Source organism: Neophocaena asiaeorientalis, unplaced genomic scaffold (genome assembly GCF_003031525.2).
Source record: "Neophocaena asiaeorientalis asiaeorientalis breed wild unplaced genomic scaffold, Neophocaena_asiaeorientalis_V1.1 scaffold415, whole genome shotgun sequence".
Lineage (NCBI taxonomy): Eukaryota > Metazoa > Chordata > Mammalia > Artiodactyla > Phocoenidae > Neophocaena > Neophocaena asiaeorientalis.
Genome location: NW_020174051.1, coordinates 145,083 through 160,116, shown reverse-complemented (window position 1 = coordinate 160,116; position 15,034 = coordinate 145,083). Strand labels below are relative to the sequence as shown.

At 48.2% G+C, this 15,034-nt stretch overlaps 1 protein-coding gene across 2 annotated transcripts; it reads right to left on the bottom strand.

Moving 5' to 3' along the window:
• Positions 1-344: 344 nt before the first annotated feature.
• RGCC (regulator of cell cycle) lies at positions 345-13,751 on the bottom strand. Of its 2 annotated transcripts, XM_024754206.1 has the most exons (5): positions 13,492-13,738; positions 12,747-12,932; positions 3,859-3,966; positions 2,022-2,084; positions 345-735 (listed from the first exon to the last, which is right to left on the bottom strand). In XM_024754206.1, exons 1-5 carry the CDS (start codon positions 13,538-13,540, stop codon positions 728-730), a joined length of 414 nt encoding a protein of 137 aa, XP_024609974.1. In that variant the 5' UTR covers positions 13,541-13,738; the 3' UTR covers positions 345-727. The 2 variants fall into 2 exon arrangements, with proteins under 2 accessions (XP_024609974.1, XP_024609975.1); XM_024754207.1 differs by lacking the exons at positions 345-735; positions 2,022-2,084; positions 3,859-3,966 and adding an exon at positions 7,126-7,364 and having other exon boundaries at positions 13,492-13,751.
• Positions 13,752-15,034: the final 1,283 nt, after the last annotated feature.

Genomic DNA, 15,034 nt, shown 5'->3' with positions numbered 1-15,034 from the left:
GGATTTTGAGTACACCTGGTATTTCCCCTAATTGAAGGAAAGAACCCATGGCACCTAAGAAAGGAGGAGAATGGAGATAGAAGAGAAACCCAACTTTCATTAAAACTGCAACCGTCAAATTAAAATTTCCCATCAATCATATGCCAGTGTTTCCCTTTAGAGCCCCGAATGAACTGCAAAGTAACACTTTCTCTCGTTTACCATCCTAGTGCCTAGTGCAATGCGGCAGCGCCCAGGGTCCATATTAGAAGTCAAGCAGCGTGTTATTTCCACTTGAATACTAGTTGGATGGACATATATTGAAAGAAATCAAGAGAAAAAAAAAAAGGAAAGCTTACAAAAGACAGACTTCCAGTTCAAACTTTATTTGCATACAAAAATATATTATAATGGGAAAAGCATAGTACTGTCTCCAACTATATATAATTAATTACAAATATTTTCATAAAAGCACTTTAAATTACAGAAAAGCTATGTTTTAAGAGGAAATACAACATTAGCATGAGTCATCTGTTCTAAAACGCTGCAAGCGGGTAAACAAAGTCAGTTTCTAACTTGCCCAGAGATGAGCCCAAAGGCATTTTTAGGACAAGAATGAGAATGGCCTGGTGGTAGATGAGCAGCATCTCTGGCCCCTCCAGCAGCAAATTCTGTAGCTGATTTTATCAGGTCCTCAGAGCTCTCTGAAGCTTCTCCCTTATGATGAAAGGACCCAGAGCTTCTTGCTTCACATACCTGTCAACAGGAGACAGAGAAGGTGATCCACTCACAAAAGCCAACAATTCCTATGCTTAGCCAGAGCACACCTCTCAGACAGGCATCAAAGCACCAAACTTAATGGCAGGCTTCCCAAGTAGTATATGTCTGATTAACTGGTATGACTGGTAGCCTGCTGCAATTTCCATGAAGTCCACAGGCAGGTCACGTGGGTCTAATACAAAGTGTGCTGCAATTACAATCGTCTCTGTCAAAACAGTCTTCTGATGGAGGATGGTACAGCACGTAAGAAAACGGGCAACAAAATCTTCCAGTAAACAGAAACAGCACAGGAACCTTCCACCTAATACTTAGGTCTGTCTGAAACCATGTTTAAGAACAGAGCTCTTTTTAAACAACCAGCTTTGGATCTATTTTTTCAGATTCTACCCAGCTATTTAGCAGAGTAAAGCGTAAGATATTTCTTAAGGAAAATCAACTCTTTCGTTGTAAAATGAAAGGGGCTAGGATGCAATTCTCCAGGCCTGTTCTGTGACCGAACAAGGCCCCCCAAGGGTAGAGTTGCTGAAACTGTCATCCGGGAAAATCTAGCTGATCCTTCTGGCTCTTGCAATCCTGTTCCTTGGAAATAGACTGGGTGGACTGATTCTCAGGGTCCCTTCTTCTAGGCGCCCCCGTAGCAGTTATGATCTAACATCCTCAGGTCTCAAAATTTTTGGTCACGGAAAATGGGGTGCCATTAGTGTAACTGCCAATGGGAAACAAGGTACTGCGTACTTAATCCAGGTCTTTTAGTAATTGGCGTGGGTTTTTGGTTACAGGATCTCCCCAAGCCAATTCTCTCTTTGGGGACCCAACCCTCTAGAAGTCAGACCTCACCAGACCCCTGACCTAACTTGTGAAATTTTCTCTGGCCCCTGAGATGGAACCCCCTGGCTTGTCGGTATAATGCTTGATGGTCAATAGGCTGATTTTTTTTTCTGAAAAGCCTGGCAGGCCACCATGCTCGTAAGGCTCCAATCTTGCTCTAACTACTACTTTACTCTCCATTTCTCAAACAAAATGCCATTGTTTGCTGGTGGTCAGTTCTCACTGTTTGGAAAAGCACACGGTCTACTTCAATGTAAGCTTACCCTCAGAATTTCTTTCTGAGCCACTGGGGTCCTGTTTCTGAGCCTAACGAAGCCTTATGATGTAACTTCCTGCCCCAGGCAAGCTGGTAAACATTACAGCACTTTATCAGAGGTGCTGGTTGGGTTTTCTGTTTGATTTTTTTTTTTTTTTACTACCAGGCATGTACTCACTTGCTAAGGTTCTGTCGAGATCAGCAATAAAGTCTTCTAGCTCTTTCGTGTCTCCTAGTTTGGCTGAAAGACAAGAGTTGGGACTCAGTTTCCATATCCAAGACAGCTGATGACTCCGACTTTTCCAGAATTATGCGACCCCATCTCTTTGTCTTCAGAGACTTTATTAAAAAGTGTCCTGTACCAACCCTAAGTGGCTGCTCCAGTGTTTACTTATAGTCAACTCGGAAACTTATTCTGAAGATTAGCCTAAATGTTTCTTTCTGGTTTTTGTAGTTCATCACCCACCCCCATACCCCACCCCTATCCCAGCAACCTGGAAGAAGTATCTCCCTTCACTACCTTAAAAGTTGGGAGATGCGGGGAGACAGGGACAGGGAAGGGAGATTAAAAGTTTGAACTTTTTGATTGTGTAGGATTTGAGCTAGTCAAAATATTCGGGGAGCACGGCACTGTGTGGAATGGACACCCAGATTCCCTAATTCCTGCTAAACGTCTCCCCTGACGCAATATTGTTCATGCTATCACTCCAGGGCAATGCTTCAGCCCTCATGGTACCTCCAGGATGGAGTGAACTAAGCGCTACAGTTCCGTGTCAAAATGGTACAGAGAAGGCGACAGGAAGCTCCTGGGTCTAGACAGCCTCATCCCATCCAGGTGCCAGCACAGAGTAACAAGTCCTCATTATGACTTTGTTCCCTCTATATCCTGAGACATGTACTTCTTTCTGTGTATCTTACTTTTTTCTCTAGAGTTCATCATTCATGCCCTCTCTGAATGCACTACTGGATATTTTTTATTAATTAGCCCCCGCTGGCCACAAATAGCTCATTGTTCTTAGCTCTTAAAGTCAATTTGCCACTAGGGCTTTCTTCTCCTCTTTAATTCCTACCTCTTGAGGATCAGGTAACAAATCTGGGCCCATTTTAAGCCACTTTCTAGACTGTTCTGTCTCTCTCAATTCAATAGATCCATTACAGATGAAGGGCTGGACAACGGCAGAGTCCCCAGTGGCTGCTAACATTGTTATGTTGAGAAGAGAATTTTAAAATGTCCTTTTGAAAAAGGGGGAAATTCTGCCTTCATGCCAGAGGGAGAAAATGATGGAATCTTCATATTTCTTTTTAACTATGTTCCACTTTTATTGCATTCTGCAACTATTTTCAGCAAGTATAATGTTTCTTAAGGGAAAAAAACTGCTTTTGTTTTCAAAAGGGCACTTGCCCAATATAAAAGAACATTCAGCTCTCTGGCTGGAGACACTTTACTAGTTCCAAAATATAAGAAACTGCTCATGCGTCTTTAAAAACCTTCCCGGCCTATTAATATCACAGTAGAGGCAGGATGGAGCTGCCATTCTGAATTATGTTAGATCATTACTTGTTTCATAATGATGACCCCATTTAATTGCTAAATTGGTCATCTGAAAGCATTAGTTAAAGAGTTAATGCAAGAAAAAGAACCCAACTTTCTGCAAAGCCTAACTGCTGAGTTTCGCATTCTAGAACCAGCCAGTCTTGGGAGGGCACTGTCATCTGACACTGTCTTGATGACACCACAAGACAGAAAGCAAAGTCTAGAGTCTAAACGTCTTTTCTCCCTGTGAATTTGGTTTCCTGCCCCCTCAGTTATCTGATTTCACTTTCACGCTGATCAAAATCCTGAGAAATAACAAAATCCACTCCATGCTGTACTATACTAAGATACTAGTCTTCTCTACTTGTTTTGCGCATTTGGGAAAGATTGGTTAGGGGGAAGGGGGAAGAAAGAAGAGGCTGAGAAGCAGGAGGAAGGAGGAAGGAAGCAAAAATACTCACAATCCAACTAATGAACTTACCTTTCCGAGGAGGGACAGCGGGAGAGAGCAGAGCTGGAGTGCTGTCTGTTGGAGAATTCAGTTTTTCATCACTGAAGCTGAAGCTGTTCCTATAAAGTGAATCTGCACCTTTCAGGAAAGAAAACATAACTCATTAGAAACGATTTTCAGTCTTATGGTCTATTGCCAACCAACAGTTTATCTCCCAAAGGAGCAAAGTTATAAAGAAAATAGGCTGGTTTCCAGATTTTATATTTATGCCCCCAAATGAGTTGAGGCAGGAGAGTGTGCCTGTATATGTGTGTATGTGTCTTCAATCAGGCACACCAAAGGCCCTTGCTTCCCTAAAAAAAAGAAGCGGGTGACAGGGTCATCATGACCAAACCAGCCTCCTTTGTGACAAACCGGAGCCCACTGCCCAGTGGGTGTCTAACTGACAGCTAAGCCAATGCTTGGCCGATGAGGGTGAGGGGCTTCCCTTGGGATCTGAGACATAAGGAACCATCTTTCCTGAAAAATGTCCCTTCTGCCCTCTGAACCCCCTAAAATACAAAGACAAGGTTGGATCCCATGACTTGATAATCCTCCCTGCCTGCTCATGAGAGAGTCTTTGTCATGGTTTTCCTGAGCTCCTACATTCTGGGGATAAGCTAGAGGGTCAAAGATAAAGATTTCTTCTCCCACAGGTTGTCTATTACAGTTTGGGTGATTTGCTGCCTCCATTGCCATACCCTCAAAGAGCAAGGCAAGGTCCCAGAAGCAGGGCTGAGCTAAGTCAAGGAAACCAGCCCAGCTACTAAGTATTCAGATGCCCCTGAGCAAGATAATGTCTCTGGGCCTCAGTTTACCCATCCATAAAATGGGAAGCTGGACTAAATAATCCTTAAAGTCCCTTCCAGCTCTGAAGTTCTGAGATTCTATTTCTCTAAGTTCTGCCAAGGGGGAGGAAACCAACCCACGGCCAGCCAGCCGTGTGGCTGTGACACAGAAAGGAACTGCTGGCTGAGCTGCACTAACTCAAAGGCTCAAAGGAAGACCCAGCGGCGGAAACAGGATGTGGCCTCTGAGGTCACAAAGGCACAGCCTTCCCAGTTAAAACAAAACACAAAGCTAGGCACGGCTGTAGCAGAGATGAGTTCTGGGAAGGCTGTTCGGGTGAGAGAGGATGGCTGAACCAGGAGGACCTGGTCAGGCTCCCTGTCCTCCTTGGGATTCGCTCAGTTTTATCCAATCACCTCCAGCTCAGGAAGATGCAAAACCACCTTTCTTTGGTCCCCTTAACTCAAAATGAACAGGACTAAGTTACAAAAGACATGCCCAGGGCTTCCCTGGTGGCACAGTCGTTGAGAGTCCACCTGCCAATGCAGGGGACACGGGTTCGTGCCCCGGTCCGGGAGGATCCTACATGCCGCGGAGCGGCTGGGCCCGTGAGCCATGGCCGCTGAGCCTACGTATCCAGAGCCTGTGCTCCGCAACGGGAGAGGCCGCAACAGTGAGAGGCCCGCATACCGCAAAAAAAAAAAAAAAAGACATGCCCAGAATAAAAAAGGGTTTTCAGAAGCAGAGGTTTCTGGTCCTAGGAGAATTCCTCTTCATCCCTAAAGACTGCTCCAAGTTCCTGGAGCAGTTCCTGAGGCCTCCTTACTGGTCCTTACTGGTCCTCCCACCCTCCCTTGACCAGGTGGCCCCAGAGCTATCTTGTCTTCCTGGCCGACACACCCATCGCATTCAGTTTTCCAAACATGCCCAGCCCTCACAGTCGATTCTTCCTTCTTAGGTCCAGCCCGGGTCACCTAAAAGGACAACAACCCTTTTTCAAGGCTTTGATGATGAACACCTACTGAGATCTGAAACACCAAACCTTACCCTTACATTTCCCCAGAAATTACTTCCCAGAATAGTGGTCCTTTGAGAAGAACTGTGTGATCAACGAACTCTAAGAAACACCAAGCACCCCTGGAGAGTCCTCTGATGTAACCCCACTTTAATGTGCCGGAGGCATCTTGTGATAAAGAAACAGACTCAGGGACTTCCCTGGTGGTCCAGTGGTTAAGAATCCGCCTTCCAATGCAGGGGACGCAGGTTCGATCCCTGGTCAGGGAACTAAGTAAGATCCCACATGCTATGGGACAACTAAACCTGTGCGCTCTAGAGCCCGCGAGCCACAACGAAGAGACCAGGCGCCGTAACAAAAGATCCAGCATGCCACAACTAAGACCCAACTCAGCCAAATAAATGAATAAATAAATATTAAAAAAAAAAAGAAAAGAAAAGAAACCAGCTCAGCCCTATTTCCCCTGGTTTACTTGCCCTTGGGACACTTTTTCAGTGGCACCTCTATTAATATTTCTCAAGACGCTTGTACTCAGTGGAACTGAACGTGGGAAGCCCTTCTGCTCGCTTGTCAGCTGGGCCGCCCTCTGCAGCAGTCTGGATTTTCTCAAGGGGAGGCCTTTTCCCTACGCACAGGAAAGTGGTCACGCCCATCGCAGACCTACCGCGTCTCGTTACTGCTTGTCGCCACGTCAGAGGCAGGAGAATCGCCCCAAATAGAACCCGAAAGACTTGTGGGTAAAAGATGAGGTAAGACTGAGGGGGCAGGAAAACCACAGAGGGCCCTGGGGAGGCAGGCCTCATGCCCGGACTCGTGAGCCAGGAGAAAGGAGTATGAGGCCTCTGGAACATTATCCTTGGCTCCAAAGGACACCTGAGAGCATCACCCCCAACCCTGGCCCAGAGTGTGGAACCCAGGACTCACTGGCAGCACCCCTGGTCTCAGTCTCACCACCACACCCTGCACCGCAGGCCCTTCTCCTGACTTGGGACTTCACCTCTGTTCTGCCCCGACTCTCCATCAATTTTACGTCCATGTATACTCATCCCTTGGGAGGGGGCACACACACACACACACACACACACACACACACACGCACACAGAGGCATGCCAACATAGCATATGCTCACTTCCCCTCTCCCCTCACACCACCGCCCGAGACTCAAACACCCACACCCACACACACAATCTCACGCACCAGCTCACTGCTACACCTTGACGCCTCTCTATTTCCATGAATTCCAGTGCACAATCCGGGCCCAACCTGACTCCAGGCTCCAGAGTGTTCAACCATCAAAAGGAAAAGAACCCCCAGCACCCCTGAGCCAAACTTCCCCACAGTTGAGTTCCACCCTGTGTTCATAACTGCTCTACACGTCATTCCCAAAAACAATGACCAGGACAACCGCAGGAGCTCCAGAAGCTGCCACCCTAGAGATGTGTGGCACCGAGGCCGTGTGAAAGCTATGTGACCCTGTGCAAGTCACTTCATCTCTGAGCCTTAGTTTCTTCTCTTGCGAAAGGGGAATCAGTAAGCCAGGCGCTCCGTGTGATACCTATGGTTTTCATTGCTTTTATTCTGTTTTCCCAACAAAATGGAGGAAGACACACTCAGGAGAAGAAAGGTCACCACAGAGAGTAAGAAGACTCAAGATTCTGGGGCCAGGCTTCTTCCACTTCTTCAGATAAATTCCTAAGAGAAAATTTATCTTCAGAGGTGCCCTAGAACAAACCTCCCAAGAACAAACCCACAGACACGGAAGTACCCCAAGCTCTAGACCTCTCTTTACCCTTTATCCAATAAAATTTCATTCCACAGACTTACAGTGAACAAGATTTCATGCTAGGTGTATATTAAAAGGGAAGCAAAGCCTGACTTCCTGTGCTTTTCATTCCCCTAGAACTCTATTTCTTGAGTTCTAGAAATAACAGCTCATTAGTCTGATAAAGGACAGGAATGTGTCACAGGCTGATAGCATACTAATGTATTGCTGCCCCACCCAATATTAGGTGCTGCCACTAACAGGGGTTCAAGGGACACATAACACTGATGATTTGGGAAACCGCAGCAGGTGGCAAGACTAGATATTTTAGGGCCTTACAACATCTACTGCTATCAGCTCTAAAGCCCTATCAGAAATGTCCTCGGCCAGTCGACTTGGTGCGCTGAAGCCAGGAACCTCGAATTCAGGGACCAAGTTTTCTAAGACATCATCAAAAGCAATGTGAGCATGTTAAATATGCAAACATCTAACTGCAGGAGCGCCAACAGAGCTTGGGAAACTCAGCTACAAAAACAGTGGCTTGTTTAAAAGGTAGACGTGCTTTTTTCGTTTGGGGGTGGAGAGAAAGGTAATTTGGGGTTGGCAACAGCGTGTGCTACTCCAGAGGAAAGGGAAACCACAGACAGTAACCCTGGCCCAGAGCTCCTGTAAATATAGAACAATCCCACACATTTCAGGCAAGCAAACCACAGTAATTAACTGAGAAAAAGAAAGCCTTGGACCTGTTTCCCTTTTGCCACAGGGAATGGTATGCGGGTGTTGGGGGAGGTGGGTTGAATCTCCTCCTCAAAATCTAAATTCCAACAGCCTCCCTGAAAGTGGGATAAAATAAGAAAACGTTTCTCAGTTTCAGCACTATCGCCCCCGCTTCCCTTCTGAGACTGCTCAGTCCCTCTAGATACCCCTCCAGGTGTCAGCCAGTGACACCTGTCACCTGCCTGGAATTCCTAACACACACGGGGACACCCTGAGGGCTCCTAACTCCTCAGTCTCTCCCGCCTTGAACAAGTTCAAGTTCTGGTCTCAGTGGCTCTTAGGCCAGATCAGCCAATAGGCTACCTGTCATGCATGCCCCCCGCCAGGGGCCGTACAGTCCCCTCTCCCAGGGCCAAGCTAGAATAGTCGAGGCAAAGAAATACAGACGTTCTAGGTCCTGCACATGCTAAAGAAGCCAATTCCTCATTCCCTACAATGGCCCTGCAAAATCATGATAGCCCCAGCATACGGAGTAGACTTCAGACGTTTTCTGTTAAGTAGCAAAACACTTCCCCCCTCAAAGGAAAAAGGAAACTCCAATCCGTCAAAGATATAAGTTTGCATCACCTTTTAAAGTTCCAGTTAATATTAGAAACATCTTATAAAATCAATCGGTGGAATCATAAATTAACACATTGGTTAAAATTTAGTATCTGATGAGTTAAAATGTCATTAAACACATTTCAGAAGTCATGCTGTGCGCTTACGGTTTTGAAAATACTGAAAAAACAACAGATTTTTCAAAATAAGTTCAAACCAAAGATGTGCACAATGCCTGAAGCACGTCTGAGGATCGCGTTTGAACCTCACTGCCCTCCTAACTGTGCAGCCCTTTTACACCGAAGTTGAAACTGCTCTCATGAAAGTGCCTGGTGTTACCTGTTGGAACCGAAATCTAGAAGAAAGAAACAAAAGGAACTATTTTCATCAACCCCCATTTGAATGCCACCCATAATGTGAAGTTGTCTTGCCACCGTTATTTTGGTCCTCTTCACGTCTTAGAAGGATTCCCAGTACGTGGAAACAGGAAAGAGTATTTCCTTATTAAATATCCATTCTTCTCTCCTATCTAAGTAACTTGCTTCTCTGGGTGAAAGAAGGAATGTCTACTTTTTCTCCTTTGGATGCAAGCAAGCGAAATATTTTTTAATTGAAGTGTAGCTGATTACAATATTGTATTAGTTTCAGGTATACAGCAAAGTGATTCCAATATATATATATATATGTATATATATATATGTGTATATATATATATACATATATATATACATACATATATTCTTTTTTTATTCTTTTCCATTATAGATTATTACAAGATACTGAATATAGCTCCCTGTGCTATATAATAAATCCTTGTTGTTTATCTATTTATATAGTAGTATGTATCTGTTAATCCCATACTCCTAATTTTTCCCTCTCCCCACTTCCCCTTTGGTAACCATAAGTTTGTTTTCTATGTCTGTGAGTCTGTTTCTATTTTGTAAATAAGTTCGTTTGTACTCGTTTTTAGATTCCACATATAAGTGATATCATATAATATTTGTCTTTCTCATCTTTTTTTTTTGTTTTGAGAGAAAAGGAAGGGTTCTTCAAAAACCAGGAATGCAGTAGGTACATCTTCAGAGTGATGGAGCTGTAAAAGGTAGAGTGAAAACCAAGGTCCCAAGGGTTTAGAGCTTCATACATAACATTTTCACACAAGACACTGGCTCAAATGTCTCTGACCTATGTGACATAGCGTGGCATGTGCATTTTATTATTTTCTTAAAAGCATCAAACAGAACAAATATTTTCTTCCTCATCATGAGCTTATGGATGTTTCTAACATCATCATTAAATAGCATCCTTTCCATTTCACAGCTAGAGAAAATGAGGCCCACTCCTCATGCAGGACCCTAACAGAGCTCAGCCTGGGCTCCACAGACCCGGCCAGGTGACCACTGCCTTGAAGAGACACCTTCAAACACAGCCACCATTGATAAGCAGGCACATGATCCCTGCCCAGTGAGACATCAAGTCTATCCCGGAGGACCTGGTTCACATACCAGCCAACCATCCATGGTGACAGAGCAAGGCCTTAGAGAGAGAGACAGCCCAACTGGTTCCACTATTTTATCAGAAAAAAAGAGACAACAGTGCCTACGTTCCAGGACTGTAGCAGAGATCATATGAGACAACACATTTAAAGCAAAGCAAAGAGATCATTAATGGTTAGAGGTAATAAACAATAATAGTAATCATAGAAAGAGCCTGGCAAAAGAGAGCTGCTCTTCCACGCACCACAACTACTGAAACCCACATGCTGTAGGGCCCGCGTGCCGCAACTACTAAGCCTGTGCGCCTAGAGCTCGTGCTATGCAATAAGAGAAGCCACCGCAATGAGAAGCCCACGCACCGCAAGGAAGAGTAGACCCCGCTCGCCGCAACTAGAGAAAGCCTGCGTGCAGCAACGAAGACCCAATGCAGCCAAAAAATAAATTTAAAAACAAAGAGAGAGAGTTGCTCTTATTATGATCATCCTGGTGTGTCTCCCCTTTGGTGGGCTAAATTTCAGTGGGATCCACGTCTCTCAAATATTCTCTTCCACAGAAAAGCATTAAACAGACAAATGAGTATAACAAGTGTCTGTGATCCATTCTTAGTGGCAATTAAGACACATATTATGCGTCCTTAAGAAATCACTATTTAGATACACACTGCTTCTGCCAGGACTATTTCTAACCTGCCTCGTGGAGGCCAAACTACACATTTATAGAAAAGACTAATGTCGTCTGAGCCTTCTTTACACCCTCCCATTTACCTCTCTAACCACCAAACTAAGGGTTAGTTTAACAGTTAACAACAAAAGCAGAAAACAAAGTACACGCACATACCCTAAGAAAAACTACAGACTATTCCAAATATCTCCCCCCAAACTGTTAAGAATGTGTTTCGAGCGCCTTTTCTTTGAGGCTTCTGAAAACAGATCCCAGATCTGAAACCCTACCCAGAGGGAGTTGCAATCACCCATGAATGGGTGAGCTCAGACCGTATTCTAGCCAAATACAGCTGTGGTTTAGAAAGGAGCTGTTCTTTGCAAGACAGCGGCACCGGACAGACTGTGCCAGCTTTCTTTCCCACGGGGGAGAGAATTTGTACTTGATGAATAACTTGCTCCATGCCCTAGTAGAAGGAGACATATTTAAGTTTGGCTACAGACATGGAGACAAACTTCAAAATTTTTTAGACTTCTCTTTGAAATTGAAAATAAGCGGTCTGGTCATTAACGAAGTCCAAACATACTGAACGGAAAATTAACAGCATACGATTCCATTCCCTTTCACCTCAAAAGCTGCAATTATTTCTAACGCTTGGGCAGGGCTGCCAAGAAAAGTCAAGCTGGAACTCAAGTTTCTGACTCAAAGCCTGAACTGGATGGCGAGTGTCCTTTATTCCTTTTCAGAAGGACACTTCATGTGTAAGCCTAGGACTGTATCTTTGCCCTGTAACAAGGGGGAGCTTCAGATTTCAAAAGAAGGGAATCACAAGGAAAGGTCATTGTTTTTGTTTCCAGAGTCAAGGACCACAAAGGGAGTGACATTCACGCTTGTATCCCATCTAGGGAATGAAGCCTCAAGAATTACCCAGAAATGTTTAAAATTCACTTTGAAAAATAGGAAGTAATCCAGGTTGGGTAAAACACCAGTCACATAATACTGAAAAGTCATCCGATTTGCCATTTGACGCCTGAAAAGTTATCCAAAATCCTACCGGGACATTCGAGTTCCTGGAAAAAATGGTCTCTCTTTGTAACAAGGTTGTTTAGGACAGAGAGACGCAGAGGGTGGGTAGTCTCCACTATGAGCAAAGTCACCAGAAAGCAGCTCTGGGCCCATCTGCTCTCTGCCCGCCCCCAACTGGGTGAGGAGTCAGAGCCAGCCGTCCACGTGATGGACCTGCTTGAAGGATGAGGGACCTTTCTAAATACTTGAACTCAGCAGTGCCAGGGATTCTTTCAAAACTTCGGGCAGTGTAGCAACAAGTCTGGGAGCTCAGGGCCAGAAGAAAGTGCACGTGTTTCAAAAATCTAAGAACGGGAGCTTATGAAATCTTTCCTGGTTTCACAAATATGTCCATATTGTGCCCTCCCATGCGCCCCGACCCCATGCCTGTGGCACTTGCTCCACAGCCTCTGAAGATACTGCTAAGAGGGGAAAGAAGGGGAAAGGAGAGGAGGTCGGGGAGCCGCGGGAAGGCCTGGCTGGGGTCCCAGGAGTCCTACCGCTTCGACCCTCCTGCGTCCTGACACCTGCCGGAGGCAGGTAGACCAGCCTGCCCTCCAAGAGCCTTCCCGAGACCATCCTCAGAGGTCTTGCCCCCGCCGGGCCTGCAGCCCCGGAGACGCCTAGAGTCCTAGAGACCGCGCTGAGCTTTGGGGCTATAGCCCCGCCCGGCCCCGATAAGCAAGCTGAGCCCCAGCCCAGAGCGCTCCTCCGCGGGCCGAGTACGGGGAGTCCCCAGGGCTCCGGCACCTCCCCCGGCGGGGCCACACTTACTCTCCGAGTCGCTGAAGCCGCTGCTGTCGCTGACGCTAGCGCTGCTCCGCCGCTTCATGCGCTCCAGGTGCTCTTCGTAGTGGAAGTGGCGCTCGTGGAAGGGCGACGCGAAGTCGGCCAGCACCGCATCAAACTCGCACAGCGCGTCGCTCAGGTCCCCCGCGTCGGCCGAGTCCAAGGCCGGGGCTGGGGAGGGACGGCAGGCTCAGGTGAGGGTGGGGTGGGGCGGCCGTCCCACCCCGGGCCCGGCAGGGGCCGCACGGTTCCCAAGGATCGCTAACTAACGCTGACCGCGCGCTGGCCCGGGGACAGCACGGCTGTCGCTGCCCGCTGCCCGCTGCCCGCTGCTCACTGGTATCTTTTAATACTCTCCACCACCCCCTGAAGTGCGCCTCGGTGTCGCGCCCGTTTTCGAGATAAAGAAAGTGAGCCTCGACCCGGGGAAGTTGCAGGCCAAAGGTAACGCATCTAAGTGACACAGCCGAACTCTTTCCCACGCGCTGTCGGGGACTCTTCCCCGCGTTCGCTCCCCGGGGGCGCGTGTGAACCGGGTGGCGGTGGGAGGACTGAGTCAGGATGCGCCCGTGACGTGTCGGGCTCGGACCCCCAGCCCCGCGTGGGGAGGAGGCTGAACCCGCCCCGGGGCAGAGTCCCGACGGTGAGGCTGGGGGAGGGATGTAACGAGACGACGCGGGATTCCGCTTCTTTCGCGCAAGACCCCGGCTTTAAGGAGACCCCCACTCACTTGCGGCCGCGGCGGCCGCGGGGCTGCCCTGCGCGGCTGGCGGCTTCATGGGCGGGCTAGGCCCGGCGCGCGTCGGGGGGTCCTGCGAGGTCTGGGCGCGGGATCGTGCAGGCGCTCTCGCTGAGGCCGTCCGTCCCCTCTTCTCGTCCCGCTCTGCCTGTCCCCTAGTCCGGCTGCGCTCCCGCCGCGCAGCTGCCTGCGCCGTCCGCCCGCCAGATCTTTCCCGGGCCGCGGCCACCAGCAGTCCCAAGGTCTTATAGCCGCGGGCGGGGGCGGGCCGGGGCGGGGCCACGGGAGCCTGGCCGCCGGGTCTGTCCCTGCCGCCGCGCCAGGGACGCCCCTGTCCCCCAGGCACCGCCCTCGCCACGCGCCCGCTGGGGAACCGCAGTGACGCGGAGTCCCCGGAGCCCAGGTTACAGCCCCAAATATTTACCCGCCGCCTTCCCCGCGCGCCCTGACAACGCGCCCCACGAAAGTAGCTGTGGCGACACCAAGGCCCCAAAGGGTTTAGGGCTGGTGCTCGGCTGATTCCCGCCCTGTGCCCTGAAGCTCCACGAGCCTCAGTTTCCTCATCTGTGAAATGGAAATGCTGAGCCTCCTGGGTTTGTTGCGAAGAATAAAGTAGGCGAAAGCCGTGTAAGACCCAGACCCATATGGGAGCCGCAGAGGGAGTCTCCCGCGCGTCTCCTCCCCATTGCCCCCAAGGGACTTGAGGGTTGCGGGCGGACAGAGTAGAGAGGGTAGGGGGCCAGAGGGACAGAAGTCGGTGGAGTCCAGGAGTTGACGAACCTTCATTGTTCCCATCCCCGAGCCCCAGAGCCTGACTACGGTCCTGTGTGTTCACGGCAGCCCCGACTTTGTTCAGGAGAAGTTTAAGAGAACAAATTACTGCGTAGATGGAGAGCCGCCTGGCAGGGGACGAGTCCTGACCGTGAGAGCCCTGGACGTTGCGCGGCCCGATGCGGTGGCCACTTGCCACGGGTGGCTTCTTAAATGCAAAGCAACTAAAATAGAATAAAATGACAGTTTCCGTCCCTCAGTTGCACTAGACACATACCGAGTGTTCAACAACCATCCTCGCTCCGAGTGCTATTGGACGGCGCTCCCAGTGTCTCTGACCCACAAACCGGTCTCAGAGGGAAAGGAGGCATCTTACTGCGGTTATCAAGGGCCTCCTAGGGCAGGTCTTGGCATGCACCATTTCCAGGCCCACAGCAACCCTGAGAGGTAGAACTACTGCTTCTGTTCTACACAGGAGGAAACTGAGGCACAGAGAGGTTAGGTGATAAGCTAGTCACATAGTGATGGAAAGGCAGGTCTGACGGAAGCAACCTCAGTGCCCGTCGACAGATGAATGGATAAAGAAGATGTGGCACACATATACAATGGAATATGACTCAGCCATAAAAAGGAAGGAAATTGAGCTATTTGTAGTGAGGTGGATGGACCTAGAGTCTGTCATACAGAGTGAAGTAAGTCAGAAAGAGAAAAACAAATACCATATGCTAACACATATATATGGAATCTAAAAATAAAATGGTTC

What these genes read in the sequence shown, in the direction of transcription:
- RGCC (XM_024754206.1), bottom strand. Translation starts at nt 13,540, where the DNA reads ATGAAGCCGCCAGCCGCGCAGGGCAGCCCCGCGGCCGCCGCGGCCGCA. An exon ending in CGGCTTCAGCGACTCGGAGA is followed by an intron (nt 3,967 to 12,746) that starts GTAAGTGTGGCC and finishes CTTTCCTGAAAG; the next exon opens with GTGCAGATTCACTTTATAGG. An exon ending in CGCTGTCCCTCCTCGGAAAG is followed by an intron (nt 2,085 to 3,858) that starts GTAAGTTCATTA and finishes CTTGTCTTTCAG; the next exon opens with CCAAACTAGGAGACACGAAA.